The sequence below is a fragment of the Portunus trituberculatus genome, chromosome 17 (genome assembly GCF_017591435.1).
Source record: "Portunus trituberculatus isolate SZX2019 chromosome 17, ASM1759143v1, whole genome shotgun sequence".
Taxonomy (NCBI): domain Eukaryota; kingdom Metazoa; phylum Arthropoda; class Malacostraca; order Decapoda; family Portunidae; genus Portunus; species Portunus trituberculatus.
The window spans coordinates 23,770,541-23,786,972 of record NC_059271.1 but is presented as its reverse complement, the minus strand read 5'-3'; the positions used below and the strand labels follow the sequence as shown (position 1 = coordinate 23,786,972).

The following is a 16,432-nucleotide window of genomic DNA, read 5'->3' as shown; positions in this document are numbered from 1 at the left end:
TGCCTGGTAGCACAAACCGCCAAAAACGGCCGAAAGTAATACTACGGAGTGCGGACTGTTTGTCGTCTTTATTTATTTATTCATTTATCTTTATTTTCTAATTTTTATTCTTTTTCATCTCTGAAAATCTCAAAATTTAGCCTTTCTGTTTGGTGGTCCGCAGGTACGGAAGAGCGGAGGTGCGGAAATGAACAGCTCAGATACACACACACACACACACACACACACACACACACACACATCTATATCTATATCTATCTATCTATCTATCTATCTATCTATTTATCTATCTATCTATCTATCTATCTATCTATCTATATATATATATATATATATATATATATATATATATATATATATATATATATATATATATATATACATATATATACACACAAATTAATGAAAAAATACCAACCTACGTGATCTATCTCCTGATTTATAGAATTACTGATATCAATATCTACGCGATGTATGGAAAAGGAGACTCGGTTAAAGATTTCTGCTTTAAAGACAAAATACTAGCAAGAATAACAAACACTTAATATTCTTTTGGTATAGGTAATTTCATGTCACATAAAATTGTACATGTAATTGCAAGTGTAAATGGAATTTTCGCACAAGCCATTGCAGGTATGACAGACCCCATTGTACTCTAATATACTAGATATACTAAAAATCTTCAAGCTACTATCAATTACTACAATGGAAGGAAGAAGTTTAAATCATACAAGCCCAGGGAAGTGTAGAAAAAAGATATTTCATATATCTATCTATCTATCTATCTATCTATCTATCTATCTATCTCTCTCTCTCTCTCTCTCTCTCTCTCTCTCTCTCTCTCTCTCTCTCTCTCTCTCTCTCTCTCTCTCTCTCTCTCTCTCTCTCTCTGTGTGTGTGTGTGTGTGTGTGTGTGTGTGTGTGTGTGTGTGTGTGTGTGTGTGTGTGTGTGTGTGTGTGTGTGTAAAATAAATAATCACCACATTAGGGAGCAGATGTGCATAAAATCAATATGTTGCACGAACTGTATCCCAGGGGTTCTAGTTCAGTGATGCGCATCCTCTGTTCTTGCCAATCCAAGACCTCCCCTCGTCACACCCAGAACCCAATGTATATAAACTTCCATCCCTTCAACAACACGATGCAAGTCATCTGCAACTCTCGCCACGGAAAGGTGAAATTCTCATGTATTTTTATTAGTGTCTCTTAATAAATATTTGCTAAATCTCTCACGCTATGAGATATTAAGCCAGAAAAGTGAATATGCGACTTATTTTTCAGAACGTCTGAGAAATTACTCAGCGTTCCTTTAACTTTTTTTTATATTCACCATACTTTGATGTTTTATTTCAGGGTTTCATCAATGGTAGTGGCTGAAGACCTCGAAAAACGAGATGCTAGTCAGATTTGTGCTGCTGACCTGCCTTGTGTCAGTGGTAGCCCGTCTCAGGGCCAAGGGTAAGTCTACCCATTGTACTACAATACTTGCTTGACGATAATATTTCTGGTGTTTTATTTGTTTTACATTTTTTCGAGTAACGAATGCTAGATAAAGAGTTACAAGAATGAAAGAATGGAGGTACTGGTAATTTAGCTATTAGTAAGAACGCCAGAAATGGGGTGAGATTAAGTATATATTCCTGTGGAACGATGCCACAAGAAAGGGAAGATGTATAACTGTGAATAAAACAGCAAGAAAATGCAACATTGCGAAGCATTGCGAATTATTATAAAATTTTAGATTGCTATGAAAAAAGCTGATTAATTAAAAAATGTTTTGACAGTATCCAACTTTGCTACGTTGAAGACCACGTCTATGTGAGCTGTACTTCAAGTTAGGATTAATAAATTCCCTATAGCTGGCAGCTATAAGGGGAATAAAATACTTGCAACGACACACTGAACTACATGCAAGTTATTATATCACGACCTAAGGTATGAAATTTCCTGTTGAGAAGAATTCATATAATTACATATATGATCGTAGCAAGAAAAAATTACTTTCATTAGGCTTTTCCGAACGTTGCATCAACCATCTTCTTTATTATGCAAGAGGGGAAAGCTGGCCAAGAGCAATAAATAAAAAGAAAGGCCCACGTAGTTGCCAGTCCCCTTGTAGGTCCTAATAAGTTAGCCAAAACAAAGGCATAAATATCTTGAAACCTCTCTTAAATGAAGTCAAGTCATAAGAAGTTGAAAATACAGAAACAACTAGGGAGTTCCAAAGTTTACCAGAGAAAGGTATGAATGATTGAGTACAGGTTAAAACTCTTGCATTAGGGAGTTGGGAAGAATAAGGGTGGGAGGAAGAAGAAAGTCTTGTGCAGCAAGACCGCATGAGGAGGGGAGGCATGCAGTTAGCATGATCAGAAGAGCCGTTAGCATGAAAATAGCGGTAGAAGATAGCAAGAGAAGAGATGCAACATTCCGGCGGTGGAAAAGAGGCTGAAAAGAGGCTGTCAGAGGAGGGAAACTGATAAGACAAAAAGTTTTTGATTCCACCCTATCTAAGAAAAACTGAGTGGAACCTCCCCACTCCCCTTATACATACGAAAGTACTCCATACATGGGCGGATAAGGCCCCATGTACAGAGTTAGTTGGGGGTGAGAAAAACAGGCGGAGACGCCTCAGAACGCCTAACTTCATAGAAGCTGTTTTAGCAAGAGATGACAAGTAAGGTTCCCAGTTTTGATTATGACTAAAGGACAGACCGAGGATATTCAGTGTAGAAGAGGAGTCAGTTGAGTGTCACTGAAGAAGAGGCGATAGTTGTCTGGAAGGCTGTCGAGTTGATTCACGGAGAAATTGAGTTTTTGAGTTTTCTAGATGTTTGAATTGATGTAGGATGTAGGAATTGAGTCTTCGTAGACTGAACAATATAAAGTTTGTCCTGCTTTATTCAGATATTACAAAAAGGAGAGACGTTACGATATCTGCACCTTCCATACATCAGTAGACTTATTACTTCTGCACTCGGAATAAGGCGTATGACTGAGAAATACAGGATACAGTTGCAAATATGAGATGAGAGAGCTCCTGCAAAATCATGAAATAAAGAGTGAATAATAGGACAGGACTTTACTTAACATCATTCTCAAAAGGCTTAGAAAGTGTCTATCACTGTAACAATAAAAGGATCAGAAAAGAAAAATACTTGAAATGGTATGGAAATGTAAGAAAACCATATAAAAAAAGCTAAAAAAAATCAGCTGTGAGAGACTACAAAAAATTTTGACATATCTAAGATAAGTCTCATAAATATCCTTAATTAAAAAGAAAAAAGACAGGATGAATAGAAATCATGGTAATCTATACTCATACAGAGCATATCCACCGACCCTCACTGCGAACCCAAATCTGCTGTCAAATCTCGTAAGCGTCGTAAATTAAATACTCAACGCTCAAATGCATTCTCGGTCTGTGTGACTTCATTTTCTCATAAGATACAGTAACTTACACATCTGAGACATGAAAAGCTATCCAATGTAGCGTAACATGGAAAAAATTTTCCAAATCTTTTTAGGAAGAACCGTTCTTATAATCACTATAGCTAATGTTACGGCCCGCCCGTAACATACTCCACTACCATCACCTCCTCCGCTTGCTACCTCGTTCGCCACCTCTCCACCTTCCCTTCCACGTCACCGTCTCATGAACCTTCCACGCCACCGTCTCATGAACCCTCCACGTCACCGTCTCATGAAGCCCCGCTACTGTCCCGAAGTTGGATTCACGCGGCCCCATTCGACTCCAGCGGAAGTGTTAAAGCAAGCTCACTGATTTCTGGAAGTCCTCGTGCTGCCCACCCTTCCCCCATGGAAACTTTCCACCACCACCTTCAACATCAACTGGCTCCAGGGGAAGAAGGCTGTGGTTACCGAGGTGGAGCTCCAACACCACTTCCGAGCCCTCGTCGCTGGCCTCCCTCCATCCCTACATCTCTACACAGACGGCTCCAAGACGGGTGAATGTGTGGGTGCAAGTGTGTGGTCGTGTGAATGTGCCCTCAGGTTCCGGCTGCCTACCCATACATCGGTGTTTTCTGCTGAAATTTTTGCTATTGACAAAGCCATAGATTATGCTTTAAATTCAATTCATAATTCAATTGTCATTTTTCGGACTCTATGTCAGCCCTTCAGGCAATAGAGTCCGGCCGCACGGATACAAATGAAATCCAGGGCAACATCATTAATAAGCTGAATTCATGTCATAAATCCTTCTCACTGGTTTGGGTGCCTGGACATTCCAGTATACGCGGGAATGAACAGGCTGACATGCTAGCTCGGTCTGCTGCAGAGCTCGAGGGAGCGTGGAACCTCCGTCGGGATCTGCAGTCATGTCTCTCAGTTGTTAAATCATCAGCAAAACTCCTGTGGCAGAGTCACTGGGACAACCTCCACCTCCACACCACCAAACCTATCCTGGGCGAGTGGGCCTCCTCCAATCGCCCCACAAGGCGGGAGGAGGTGGTCCTCGCACGCCTCAGGATGGGCTGCACCCTCCCCACCCACATGCTCCCCTACATAGCCAACGCCTTCCCACCACAGTGTTCCAGCTGTAATGTCACTCTCTCTGTCGAGCACATCCTGCTTCACTGTGTGCGTTATCGTGAGGAGAGGCGGCCCTTGGCGGCGTATTGCCGGGGTCGCGGCCTCCCGCTAACGCAAACCACCCTCCTGGGTGATGAACACCCGGATGTGGTCGATAGACTGATGATTTACCTGACTGAGGCCAATTTAATCAGAGAGTTGTGATTTATGTGTATATATTATGTTATTTATTCTATGTATTTATTCTATATATTCATGTAAATAAAGGTATGAAAGTGTGTGTTTCCAATTTTGCGTGATCTAATGTGAAAGTTTTCCCTTCATGTATATATGCAATACGTAGTGATACTACGTAGCCACCCTGTGTGATTGTGATTTATCCTCCCTCCCCCATGCCCTGACAAAGGACAATGGTTTGGGATAGGTATAGGATCCCAGTGTGAATAAAGCGTGCATGAGAATATGTGAAGACACTTAATGTTAAGATATTAAAACAAAAAAACAAAAATGCTATAAATAAAAATAAATAAATAAAGCATTTAAAAAAAACTATATGTTAAAACAAAATAAAAAGCTGTATTTTAAAAGAAATGTTAAAAAAAGTAAAAAAAATAAATAAATGGCCTAATACCCAAGACAGGGTGATCGCCAAAAAAAAAAAAAAAAAAAAAAAAATCTGGAAGTCAGTCGAGGTCCAGGCCTCAACCAGTGAACACAACGCCTCTTGGACTACCGTGGGATCCATCTCACCCAGCACTTCACCACTGCGACACCGCATAAGTATCACTTCCCCTCATCCCGTGTTTTTCCACATTGCCTCCATATATGATTAGTATTATTGTTAGGTATTAAGTTGGGTTCTTTGTTGTATTTATTTATGTGTTATATGTGTATGTCATTTTCATGTTACATCTATGTGTATGTCAGTTTCATTATTGGGTTATTAAATAGCTTTTTAAGTGCCCCCCTTTGCATTTCCTCACCAGTTGAACCTGCAGTTTTTTTTTATTGTTATTGTTCACCGGCTCCCCGATGCCAATCTTACCAGTTTAACCGGTGAACGTAACACTAAAATGGTATATTCTTTTCCAGATGTGAAGAAGCTTCCATTCCTTGGAGGCGCCGCAGTGATAGAGTTTGTCGACAAGACAGACAAAAATTCTTGTCCCGTCATCTTCGTAACAGACGACTCTGGGCCATTATCTACCATCGTTAAAGTTCGTATCATTACCATTTCATCTCTACAACTCTAATCCTTCTGCTAATGCTGTTACCGTTCGAGTCCTCGGATCACAATCTCATATCTGTAACTTGTCCTGTCGTTTTAATCCTTCCTCAGGATCCAACAAATTTGAGGTGGCTCTGGAGTTTTGTCTCTACTAATTTGGGGGACCCGAGGAATCATTATGCCGATTATTTTTGGAATGACTACTGCTTATGTGTCAGACCCGTTTCTGTATGCCCTTTTCTCTTATCAACTCCTTTCCTCTAAAAGACTGTCTTCAGCCTCTTTCTTATTGCTGCAATGTTGCATCTCTTACTGTCTTCTACCGCTATTTTCATGCTAACTGCTCTTCTGATCTTATAAATTGCATGCCTCTCGTCCTCTCGCGGTTTTTCCCCTATTCTGTCCACCCCTATAACGTTAGTTAACCAAAACTTTCAGTCATTCATCCCTTTATCAGGTAAACTCTGGAACTCCTTCTCTGATTCTATACTTCTACCTAAAAGTGACTTAACTCAGTTCAGAGGAAGGTTTGAAAACATTTATCAAATTCTTCTGGCTAACTCTTTTGACCCTGTTCGATGATCGGCATCTCAATGGGACATTTTCTAATTGCAATTTTTTGTTGCCTTTGGCCGGTTTTTCCCTCATACATAAAAAAAAAGAATCAAATGTTTCATTATCTAAATGTTTATATCATTATTGTTGGATTACGCATTTCTGATATAGAAAAATATTCTGATCATTGCAAAAATAGCTTGAAGCGAAAGATGCATCAGATGCAATTGAGATGCATAAAATGATCTCTTCAAGCCATAATCGTTTACCAGGAGGCATGTACGGCACGGTATGGACAGCGAGGAGCAACGGTGTTTGAGATTGGGCTGCGAGACCGGAACGTGAGTCAACGCCTTTCTGAGCTGGTGCCGATGGCCCGCCAAGTAAGATGTTCGCTCTTAAGAATGTGACGGGGTATAATTTATGTATTCATAATTTCCAACCAAAAAAAGATATACTGTTGATGAGACATTCTGACGACTGTCATAGTGGTGGTGGGATAAAATGTGCCTTTCATATATCTTGTCAGTTTTACCTCTTGGATCGCTCTTCACCAGGTGCGAAGGATTTCTTGGTGTACGACAGTGGTAGTTGTGAGTCACGACCCGATATTCCTCGTCGCCTTTGCAGAGTCGTCCCTAAGAGACCGACTGTTGGTGTGGGCCACCAAACTATTAATTGTGACTCGGCTGGCCTTTAGGCACCTTGAAAACCTTCTTTCTGCCCACTGGACTTTCTCCATGATGAACACGGTCTTCCTCAACTTTGAAGGAGAAGTTCCTAAAATAATGTAATTTAGTTCCACTGATCTATATGTTTCTATCTATCCATCTATTTGTGTGCTCCTATTCAAACACTATCTTGAAGACTTGTAACCCGCAGTTATAGGAGTACACTTTTAAAGTGCTGGAGACTCATGATATCACAATAATTCTATTACGCCTTATATTTTACATTTTAAAGAAGTGTTAACGCATATAGGTAAAGGGATATTCTACCAATAACCAAACGTATCCTGAGCAACTTAGGCAAGAAATCCGTAGCAAAATTATTACATAATTATGCTAGATGAGCTGGATAGTCCTCCATTCACGGTGGTGACCTTGTATTCTACGTATTTCTGATCGTCATATTGTACCCGTGAAGAACCTTCTTTCTGCCCACTGAACCACTGGATGAACAGTAATACGTAATGATATTAAGGAAACCGTGATCGCTGATTGAAAAAAAGGCCAATATAATATGATGCGGCTAAGGCACTTCACTGTGTCGGTGGTGCTACTTTTGCTTACGTTACCACTGTACCAGCTTCTGGCTAATTACAGCAGTAACGCACTGGCCTGCCATTGCTAAGGTTTGGAAATCGAGTTCCGCTCGGGTTCGTGCGTTAAAACTGTTTATTGGGAGGTTACTGCTGTGGTTGGATCGCCACAGTAGGGAAATGGGTTCACCTAGCTAACGTTCTGGAAAGCATCAGATGTGATGGATACCGGAAGTAAAAGCAACGAGCTTTAACTTTAAATGTACTTTCCCTTGTGATATCAGAGTCCTCAAGGGTAAATTATGAGAGCTATTTATATACATAAGTGAGTAGAGATCTGCATTAGACGAGATGAGGTGTGTTGGGTTATATTGGATCAAAACCATCTAAGGCTCCAAACAGAAACCGGCTGTTTTCCAGGTCTTAAAGAATTTCTGAAAACCACATACCTATTAACAAGCCCTATAAAAGTATGATCACTGAACCTATTTCAGGTTTCACATTAGCTGTCTAAGTGGTCCTAAGTGGTTATGTTAGCTTAAGTCTCCAACTTCATAAAACATTTTGTTTCATGTTTACTTCATAAATTCTACATATCCGCATAGCCAATACAGTAATGTTCGGTAGCTTTTCCACAAAGCCCAGTTAAATGATCACATATTCCTTTGATTGATTTACATTCAGATTAAAATTTATCTTGTTTGAATTACAATACATATTTAATGGTTAATAGTTAAAGAAAAATGTTGCACGTGCTAAGGTGATGTTTTATACGGTTTTCTTTTTCATTGGCCAGATGTTTTGGGTACACGTACCTGCCGTACAGCCAGAATGGCGCCAAACTAGTGAAGGTTGCTGCCTGGACACAAAAGAAAGGGTTACTATTGAACCAAAATGAATTGCCGTTTTCTGAGAAATTTGAGAAGTAAGCTGGTGAGATTCTGCATAATACAGAATATATGTGGAAAGAAAAATCAACACGCTAAAATAAAAAGAAAGATTAAAAAGAAAAAAAGGAATTTTGCACATTTTTTGCATGCATATCACCGTGTATGTTAAAAATAGCAGCCATCTACGTAAATCAATATATTTCTCATATCTAAGAAATAAAGTTTTTTTTTTTTTACAATTCACGCTTGACAGCCAGCACGTACACTTCATCACTCAGAGATCTGTCAACATACGAGTGCTACAATTGATTATCTTGTCTTGCGTGGCACAGCTATCATTCTGGTATTCAGTAACCATCTATATTATTGCTTCTGTGGCAGACGGCCACTGTTCTTCTCCTAAATCTATTAGTAGTGGTGTTCTTCAGGGTTCTGTGTTATCACCCACTCTCTATTACTCATTAATGATCTTAATCAAACTTCTTGCCCTATCCACTCCTACGCTGTTGATACCACCCTACATCTTTCCACGTCTTTCCAGAGAAGTCCATCCCTTCAGGAAGTCAATAGATCAAGCAGGGACGCCGCAGAACGCCTGACTTCTGATCTTTCTAAGATTTCCGATTGGGACAGATAAAATCTAGTTTTCAATGCCTCAAAAACTCAATTCTTCCACCTATCAGCTCGACACAACCTTCCAGACAACTATCCCCTCTTCTTCAGTGACACTCAACCGTCTCCCTCTTCTACAATGAATATCCTCGGTCTGTCCTTTACTCATAATCTTAACTGGAAACTTCAAATATCATCTCTTGCTAAAACAGCTTCTATGAAGTAAGGCGTTCTGAGGCGTCTCCACCAGTTTTTCTCGCCCCTCCAACTGCTTACTCTGTACAATACTCTTCGCATGTTTGGGGGCGGGGTTCCACTCACACAGTTTTATTAGATAGGATGGAATCAAAAGCTTTTCGTCTCATCAACTCCCCTCCTCTTACTGACTGCCTTCAGCCTCTTTCTCACCGCCGATATGTTGCATCTCTTTCTATCTTTTATCGTTATTTTCATGGTAACTGTTCTACTGATCTTGCTAACTGCATGCCTCCCTTCCTCCTGCGATCTCGCTGTACAAGGCTTTCTTCTTTCTCTCATCCCTTTTCTGTCCAACTTTCTAACGCAAGAGTTAATCAATACTCCCAATCACTCATATCTTTTACTGGTAAACCTGGAACTCCCTGCCTGCTTCTGTACTTCCGTTTTCCTACGACTTGACTTCCTTTAAGAGATAGGCGTCAAGACATTTAGTCCCTAATTTTGGATAACCCTTCTTATCTTTTAGAGAACCAACATCAAGTGGGCCTTTTTTTAAAATTATGTTGCCTCGGCTGGTCTTCTCTCTTAAGAAAAAAAAAATCACTGAGTTCATTTCCACTTGAGATTAACGTTACGTAACCCACTTTACTACAGCCAGAATACCCCATAAAGAAAATGCTCCCAAAAAATAAATAAATTATAAAAAAAAGCCTAGAAGTATTCTTAGTGAAATTACTTGAAATGAATAGTAAGATTATCAACTGAAACCATTGTAATATTTTTATATAACTTTTTACATTTTTTTTTCTACTTTTCACCTTTCTCTTATGTATTTAGTTTCTATGGGGCACAGGTGAACGTCACCGCTTTGCCGTTCATGCCATACTGGGGTAATGAATATATTCGAACTCCTAATGGAACTTCCGTCATCAAATACGAAGGTTCCGACTATCATCTTCTTTTGGCCGTGGCTAGAGCACTCAATTTCACTTTCCGAGTCTTGCCCAGCAGCTCGTGGGCAGAGGTGAGACAGTTATCTATTCTGACATTTAAATGGAAAAAAAAAAACTTTTTGACAAAATGTTTGACAGGAAGTTGTAGTGACAAATTATAATTTCTAAATTTTTTCTTAGGTAACGAGCCTGGTGGAAGAGCGTGTATCGTTCATCGCTTCTGTATATCATATCTTGATGACGGTGAGAGCGGAAAAGTATGACTACACGCACACCTTTGAGTTTTCCTACGTCTCTTTCTCCATGGCCAAACCTCACCGGGAGCCTCAGTGGCAAAGTCTATATTATCCACTGGCGCACCATGTGTGGCTGGCCATACTGGGTTCGGTTCTTCTCGTCCCGCTCACATATATTACGGTAAAATATGTTGTACTTCAATTATTAAAAAAAAGATTCATATTGTTTTTGTTTTGTTTTTTTCACGGGACCATGTTTTCTTAAAGCGTTATCTATTGTTTCCCACCTTCAGCTAAGAACGTGAATCTATTCATTACACTTGACATTGATCTTTCTAGCCTTTATTTTATCCGTTATATCTCTCGAGAGAAACACTGATGGTATATATTGATACAACAGCAGTTATAATTATTCTTACAGATAAATCATATGAGTCGGAAAGTAATTGGAAGAACAACGCTTCTCGAGAGTGTGTTCCTAGATATGGCTGGAATGTTTCTTGCCCAGAGTCTTCCACATCGTCTGCCATGGGATTCCTCCAGCAGAGTTCTGATGGCTGCCTGGCTCGTATTCGCTCTCATTCTCGCATCAGCCTACCGCGGCAACCTGACGGCTGCTCTCACCCTACCGAAGTATCCTACACGTCCCGAGACGATTTCGCAACTCGTCGATACCGTGGAAAGGTAACGTTCGCAATAATGTTTTTTTTTTTTTGTGTGTGTGTGTGTGTTTGTGTGGAGGAGAGCTTCTGTTGTTGCTCTTGTTAATCAAATTTGTTTATTGCTTGATTAATTTATAAGGAAAGTAATGCAAGTCCTGTAATACTCATATACAGTGCAGTAAAATGGTTCAGCAATTGTTCTTTACAATTTCAGAGTAACAATACCGTCTTATGGGGACTCCCATTACAAGTACTACAAGTCTTCAGAATCACCACTATTTAATGCTCTCTCCAGACTGATGGAGGTGGGCCCTCAAGTCTTGGAAGGGCTGCGAGGAGCACTGCAACACAAGTGAGAAGAGAAAAGCCTTTATTATTTTCATTCCTTTTTTTTCATCAGCAAATAGTCCACGATAATACAAGCAATATCAGCGAACACAAAATTTAAATACCCTTTATGTGCAGACTGAAGCTGTGTTGGTGGGGCTGCGGGTTACTAATACATCGGAGTGCTTTATTTTTCTTTGATAGGTAGACAAAGGATATGACGTGAAAAGAGGCAAGGTTCAGAATACTCGTTCTTTTTTACGTACAACAGGCTTTTTTTTCAGGTAACATGTGACAAAGAAAGCACATATTTAAATTAGCACGTTCTTTGTCACAAGTTACCTGGAAAAAAATATTTAGCCTGATGTACATAAAAAAAAATGCATTATCAATAAATACCATAATTATCACCACATTGGTTGCTACACAAAGCAAGGCCCTATATGACTTATCTATAATATTCTTTAACTGCGTTGCCATGATTTTTCATTAATAATCAAGCCAAGGATATTGATGCTCTTACGACGATGGCATTACAAAATATTGTTGTATTAGCCAACTAATTTTATATCTAATATTTCAGTCGCGCTCACTTGGGCGCCAAGCGATTTCTGAAATATCAGATAGCTGACAAGTTCACAGAAGTGGACGGTGCTTCCCGCCTTTACGTGGGTCGTGACACGCTTGACCCTGCTGCCTCAGGCTGGCCAATTCCCCACGATGCACCCTACAAACCCCAACTAGACCGCTGGATCGTGGTTCCCTTAGAGGTATACATGTACGCGTATACTCGTATAATGAAACAAGAAATGTATGAAAAAATGGCGCTAGCTCTACCGCTTCTGTATACATCCTTCAATACACTCACACACACACACACACACACACACACACACACACACAGAGAGAGAGAGAGAGAGAGAGAGAGAGAGAGAGAGAGAGAGAGAGAGAGAGAGAGAGAGAGAGAGAGAGAGAGAGAGAGAGAGACAGACAGACAGACAGACAGACAGACAGACAGACAGACAGACAGACAGACAGACAGACAGACAGACAGACAGACAGACAGACAGACAGACAGACAGACAGACAGACAGAGAGTAGTAATAAAACCATTTCAGCTTGTTGTTGTGACGATCCCATATTCAAACACGGCAAAACACGTGAACAAATGAGTGTGGGAACGTAACGCCCTCCCACTGAGAAGACCCCGGGACAAGAGAGGTCCCGGATGTGAAATTTGCTCTTATGTACTCTTGCTAGTGACAACGTCTTCTATAAATCTATCTAATCCATATATCTAAAAAGTTAAAATAATAAAAAAACTATAACGCTAATCATTCTTACATAGAAGGAAAAAAATATCATTAATATAAACTAATGAAAACTTGTAAAAAGCAACAGTCCAGAATAAGTTGTAAACAAAAGAGCCAAAAACAAAGAAGCACAGGAAATGTGACGTGTAAGACTCTGAAATGACAATTAGTTGGATGGATGATTCTTGACTGTTGCGCTTCGGCGTATCTATACTCAACCAAGTATATATATATATATATATATATATATATATATATATATATATATATATATATATATATATATATATATATATATATATATATATATATATATGTGTGTGTGTGTGTGTGTGTGTTTCACTGTTTGATCTGCTGCAGTCTCTGACGAGACAGCCAGACGTTATCCTACGGAACGAGCTCAGAGCTCATTATTTCCGATCTTCGGATAGGCCTGAGACCAGGCACACACCACACACCGGGACAACAAGGTCACAACTCGATTTACATCCCGTACCTACTCACTGCTAGGTGAACAGGGGCTACACATGAAAGGAGACACACCCAAATAGCTCCACCCGGCCGGGGAATCGAACCCCGGTCCTCTGGCTTGTGAAACCAGCGCTCTAACCACTGAGCTACCGGGCAAGTTACTTGTGTGTTGTGTGTGTGTGTGTGTGTGCGCCTGAGAGAGAGAGAGAGAGAGAGAGAGAGAGAGAGAGAGAGAGAGAGAGAGAGAGAGAGAGAGAGAGAGAGAGAGAGAGAGAGAGAGAGAGAGAGAGAGAGAGAGAGAGAGAGAGAGAGAGAGAGAGAGAGAGAGAGAGAGAGAGAGAGAGAGAGAGAGAGAGAGAGAGAGAGAGAGAGAGAGAGAGAGACTGATTAATTAATTCATTCATTCATTGATAGATTGATACACAGACAGACAGACAGACAGACAGATAGATAGATAGATAGGTAGATAGATAGATAGACAGATAAATAGACAGACAGACAGATATATAGACAGATAGACAGACAGATAGACAGATAACTTGAATACAATATGATATGATATAATACAATAATATGATACAATATGGGATGATATTTTGGTGTATAAATTTTTACTGCACAAGGTTTTTTTCAGGGAAGATTAGCATGTCTTTATAGATAGTCTCTCCGCAGGCAGGCTTGTATGAAAAGTGGGCGGAAGATCTCCTGGCAACGACTAAACTTAGAAGTCAGCGGGAACAGAAGAAGCGCCAGATTGAACTAAAAGAAGACGGGGAGACCAAGGAGAGTCTCATGGCTCTCACCATCATCCACACACAAGGCGCCTTCTTACTACTTCTAATCGGAATTAATATTGCTTGTGTGGCAGTGATTGGGGAGTTTGTGGCAGCTCGGTATGCACAAGTGAAGAGATAAAAGACAAGTCGGTAAATATGAAGTAGTTATGCTTCACATCGTGCTTTAAAAGTTTACCGCAGAAATCAGAAGCACACAGTTTGATGTAAAATGCATATTAGTCAATTTTAATTAAAATCAATTAATCTTAAAACAAAACAATTTCTTAATTCGATTCAATTAATCAACTTTCCTATTTCATTGAAATTTAATTGCACTGTATGTCATTTAGATAGATATTTTGCATAGATTTGATCACATTTCTTACTTAATGTAATATAATGACTACATATTACCATTTGACACTTTAATTTGTATCAATAGACACATTTGTTTCGTTTTATTAAAGTTCTCTTTTTTTTTTTTTTGCATTAATTAACAATTTGCAATTGACCATGATTCTGCTTATAAATGTATGTATTTTAGCATTCCTCACAATAGTTTGATGCACTTCCAATTTACAAATATTCAGACTGCAGTATGTGAAAAATAAATAATATTCACAAAATAGGGAATAAATCCCTTGTAGTATATCTGAATCTAAATTTCCAGGTATGCATTGTGTTGGACTAGGAAGATAAATGGATGTGCCGCATGAATGTGCTCCTCCCATGAGCTTATCTTTGCGATCTACGTTTCAGGAATGTGTCCTTTTTTCATGAACTCTTTAGCGAAATTTAATCAAACCAAAACCACATATGTAGTTTCCTACGTCCATTATATTCGTTAATGATTAAAAGGCAATTTTCGGCATTCGTGCCATATCATATACAACAATAACTAGTGTATAGGTTTTGTTTAGAAGAACAACAGCTTTTTCCTTATTTCGCAATTTTTTCCTCGCCCCATTATCTGTTTTGCAAAAAAAGATGTGAAATATTGTATGTACACAATACGAAGCTATCCCATTATCAGTGGTTGTCCACCTCATGTTTCTGAATAGAAGGCGCCTCATTCATATTGATTAATCTATTTTCTAATAAGAAATGAGTGCAATGTTCTGTTCATATAAATAAGTGAAGTCCATCAAATAATATGTATTTAGTCATAAAGGGTCACTTCCAGATTAAATCAAGTAGTAAGAATCTTTAGAGGCGTTACTGGGGTGTGAAGAACAAAATGATACGCCTGACAGATGAGGGCATGAGCATAGAGTGGTCTTTTAGAAGTGTCGTCGTGCAAGTGTCTCCAGTTTCAAGGGTCTGAAACTTTGTTCCTAGCACTAATCATGCCTCCTCGTTGTGGCGAATCTCAAGCCCATCATCTTTATCTCTCAACCACCCTGTTGTTGTTTGACAATAACGCAAAAACTATGTTCAGAGGACACACACATGAACCAATAATGGTCAATTATTTCTTAACGGTAAAGCTGAACGCAGAATGTGTGGGAGATCTCGTAGCACGAGTGCAAGCACGAGTGTTACCTCCTGTGAACATGAGCCTGAACATGCTGCTACATTCAATTTTGACCATGTTTTACGAACACAATGACATGATGTACCTTGGCAATAAACTTTGAGAGGCCACAGAGGTAACAACTCAATGACCGTACATGTCCAAAGTAAATACACAAAACAGCAGTTCTTAATCTGGTTCCACCTGCTGTGTTCCACAAAGGCACCTGTACCGCTCCGTTCAGTCCAACCAAACTGGTAAAAGAGAGACTAAACCATTCCTTAGATAGTTAATTAAGACCACATCAAACCATACATTATTATCCAAAAACAAGGACACCACAAAAAAAGTAACTTTTAGTTGAGCCATACTCCTCTTACATTTAGTTTCATGTGATTTTAGTCTGTTGTGATAATGAACTTTCATCAACTATTCACCACCTGCTGAAAAAGTGCCAGAGTTTTCTTCTGTTGCATATTAAAACATGAGCACCCTTACCGATATAATAAAGTAAAGCATAGTATTCATTTATTTACTTGTTTTATGTTATTTGCCTTGAAGTTCACTAACATACACAGTACTGTACATAATGTTGATTATGACCTTTCTTATCCAGGCGCAATGAAAATATCACACATAGTCCCCCCTCTCTCTCTCTCTCTCTCTCTCTCTCTCTCTCTCTCTCTCTCAGTTTGGGAAATAAAATGGTTTGAAAACGTTTTAACCGGATTGGTTGACATAATAAAAAGTGCCCCAGCACTAAAATGGTATGTTAAAATAGTAACAGTAGTAGTAAAATTGTGGCGGGATAGAAACATGGCTTTCATTGCAGAACAGTAGCGATGATGTTTTAAAGACATTCTTCATACATCTATATATCTAATCA

The 16,432-nt window shown here is 39.4% G+C and overlaps 1 protein-coding gene across 1 annotated transcript; it reads left to right on the top strand.

The window, feature by feature from the left end:
- Positions 1–1,394: 1,394 nt before the first annotated feature.
- Positions 1,395–14,234, top strand: LOC123504891 (glutamate receptor 2-like). The gene is made up of 11 exons (XM_045255797.1): positions 1,395–1,458; positions 5,644–5,768; positions 6,607–6,717; positions 6,892–7,124; positions 8,392–8,520; positions 10,133–10,319; positions 10,429–10,665; positions 10,906–11,168; positions 11,361–11,498; positions 12,057–12,243; positions 13,930–14,234. Exons 1-11 carry the CDS (start codon positions 1,395–1,397, stop codon positions 14,170–14,172), a joined length of 1,917 nt encoding a protein of 638 aa, XP_045111732.1. The 3' UTR covers positions 14,173–14,234.
- Positions 14,235–16,432: the final 2,198 nt, after the last annotated feature.

Coding starts and splice junctions, on each gene's coding strand:
- LOC123504891 (XM_045255797.1), top strand. CDS start 1,395: ATGCTAGTCAGATTTGTGCTGCTGACCTGCCTTGTGTCAGTGGTAGCC. Junction 7,125..8,391: donor GGAGAAGTTCCTAAAATAAT/GTAATTTAGTTC, acceptor TTCATTGGCCAG/ATGTTTTGGGTACACGTACC. Junction 10,320..10,428: donor CCAGCAGCTCGTGGGCAGAG/GTGAGACAGTTA, acceptor ATTTTTTCTTAG/GTAACGAGCCTGGTGGAAGA.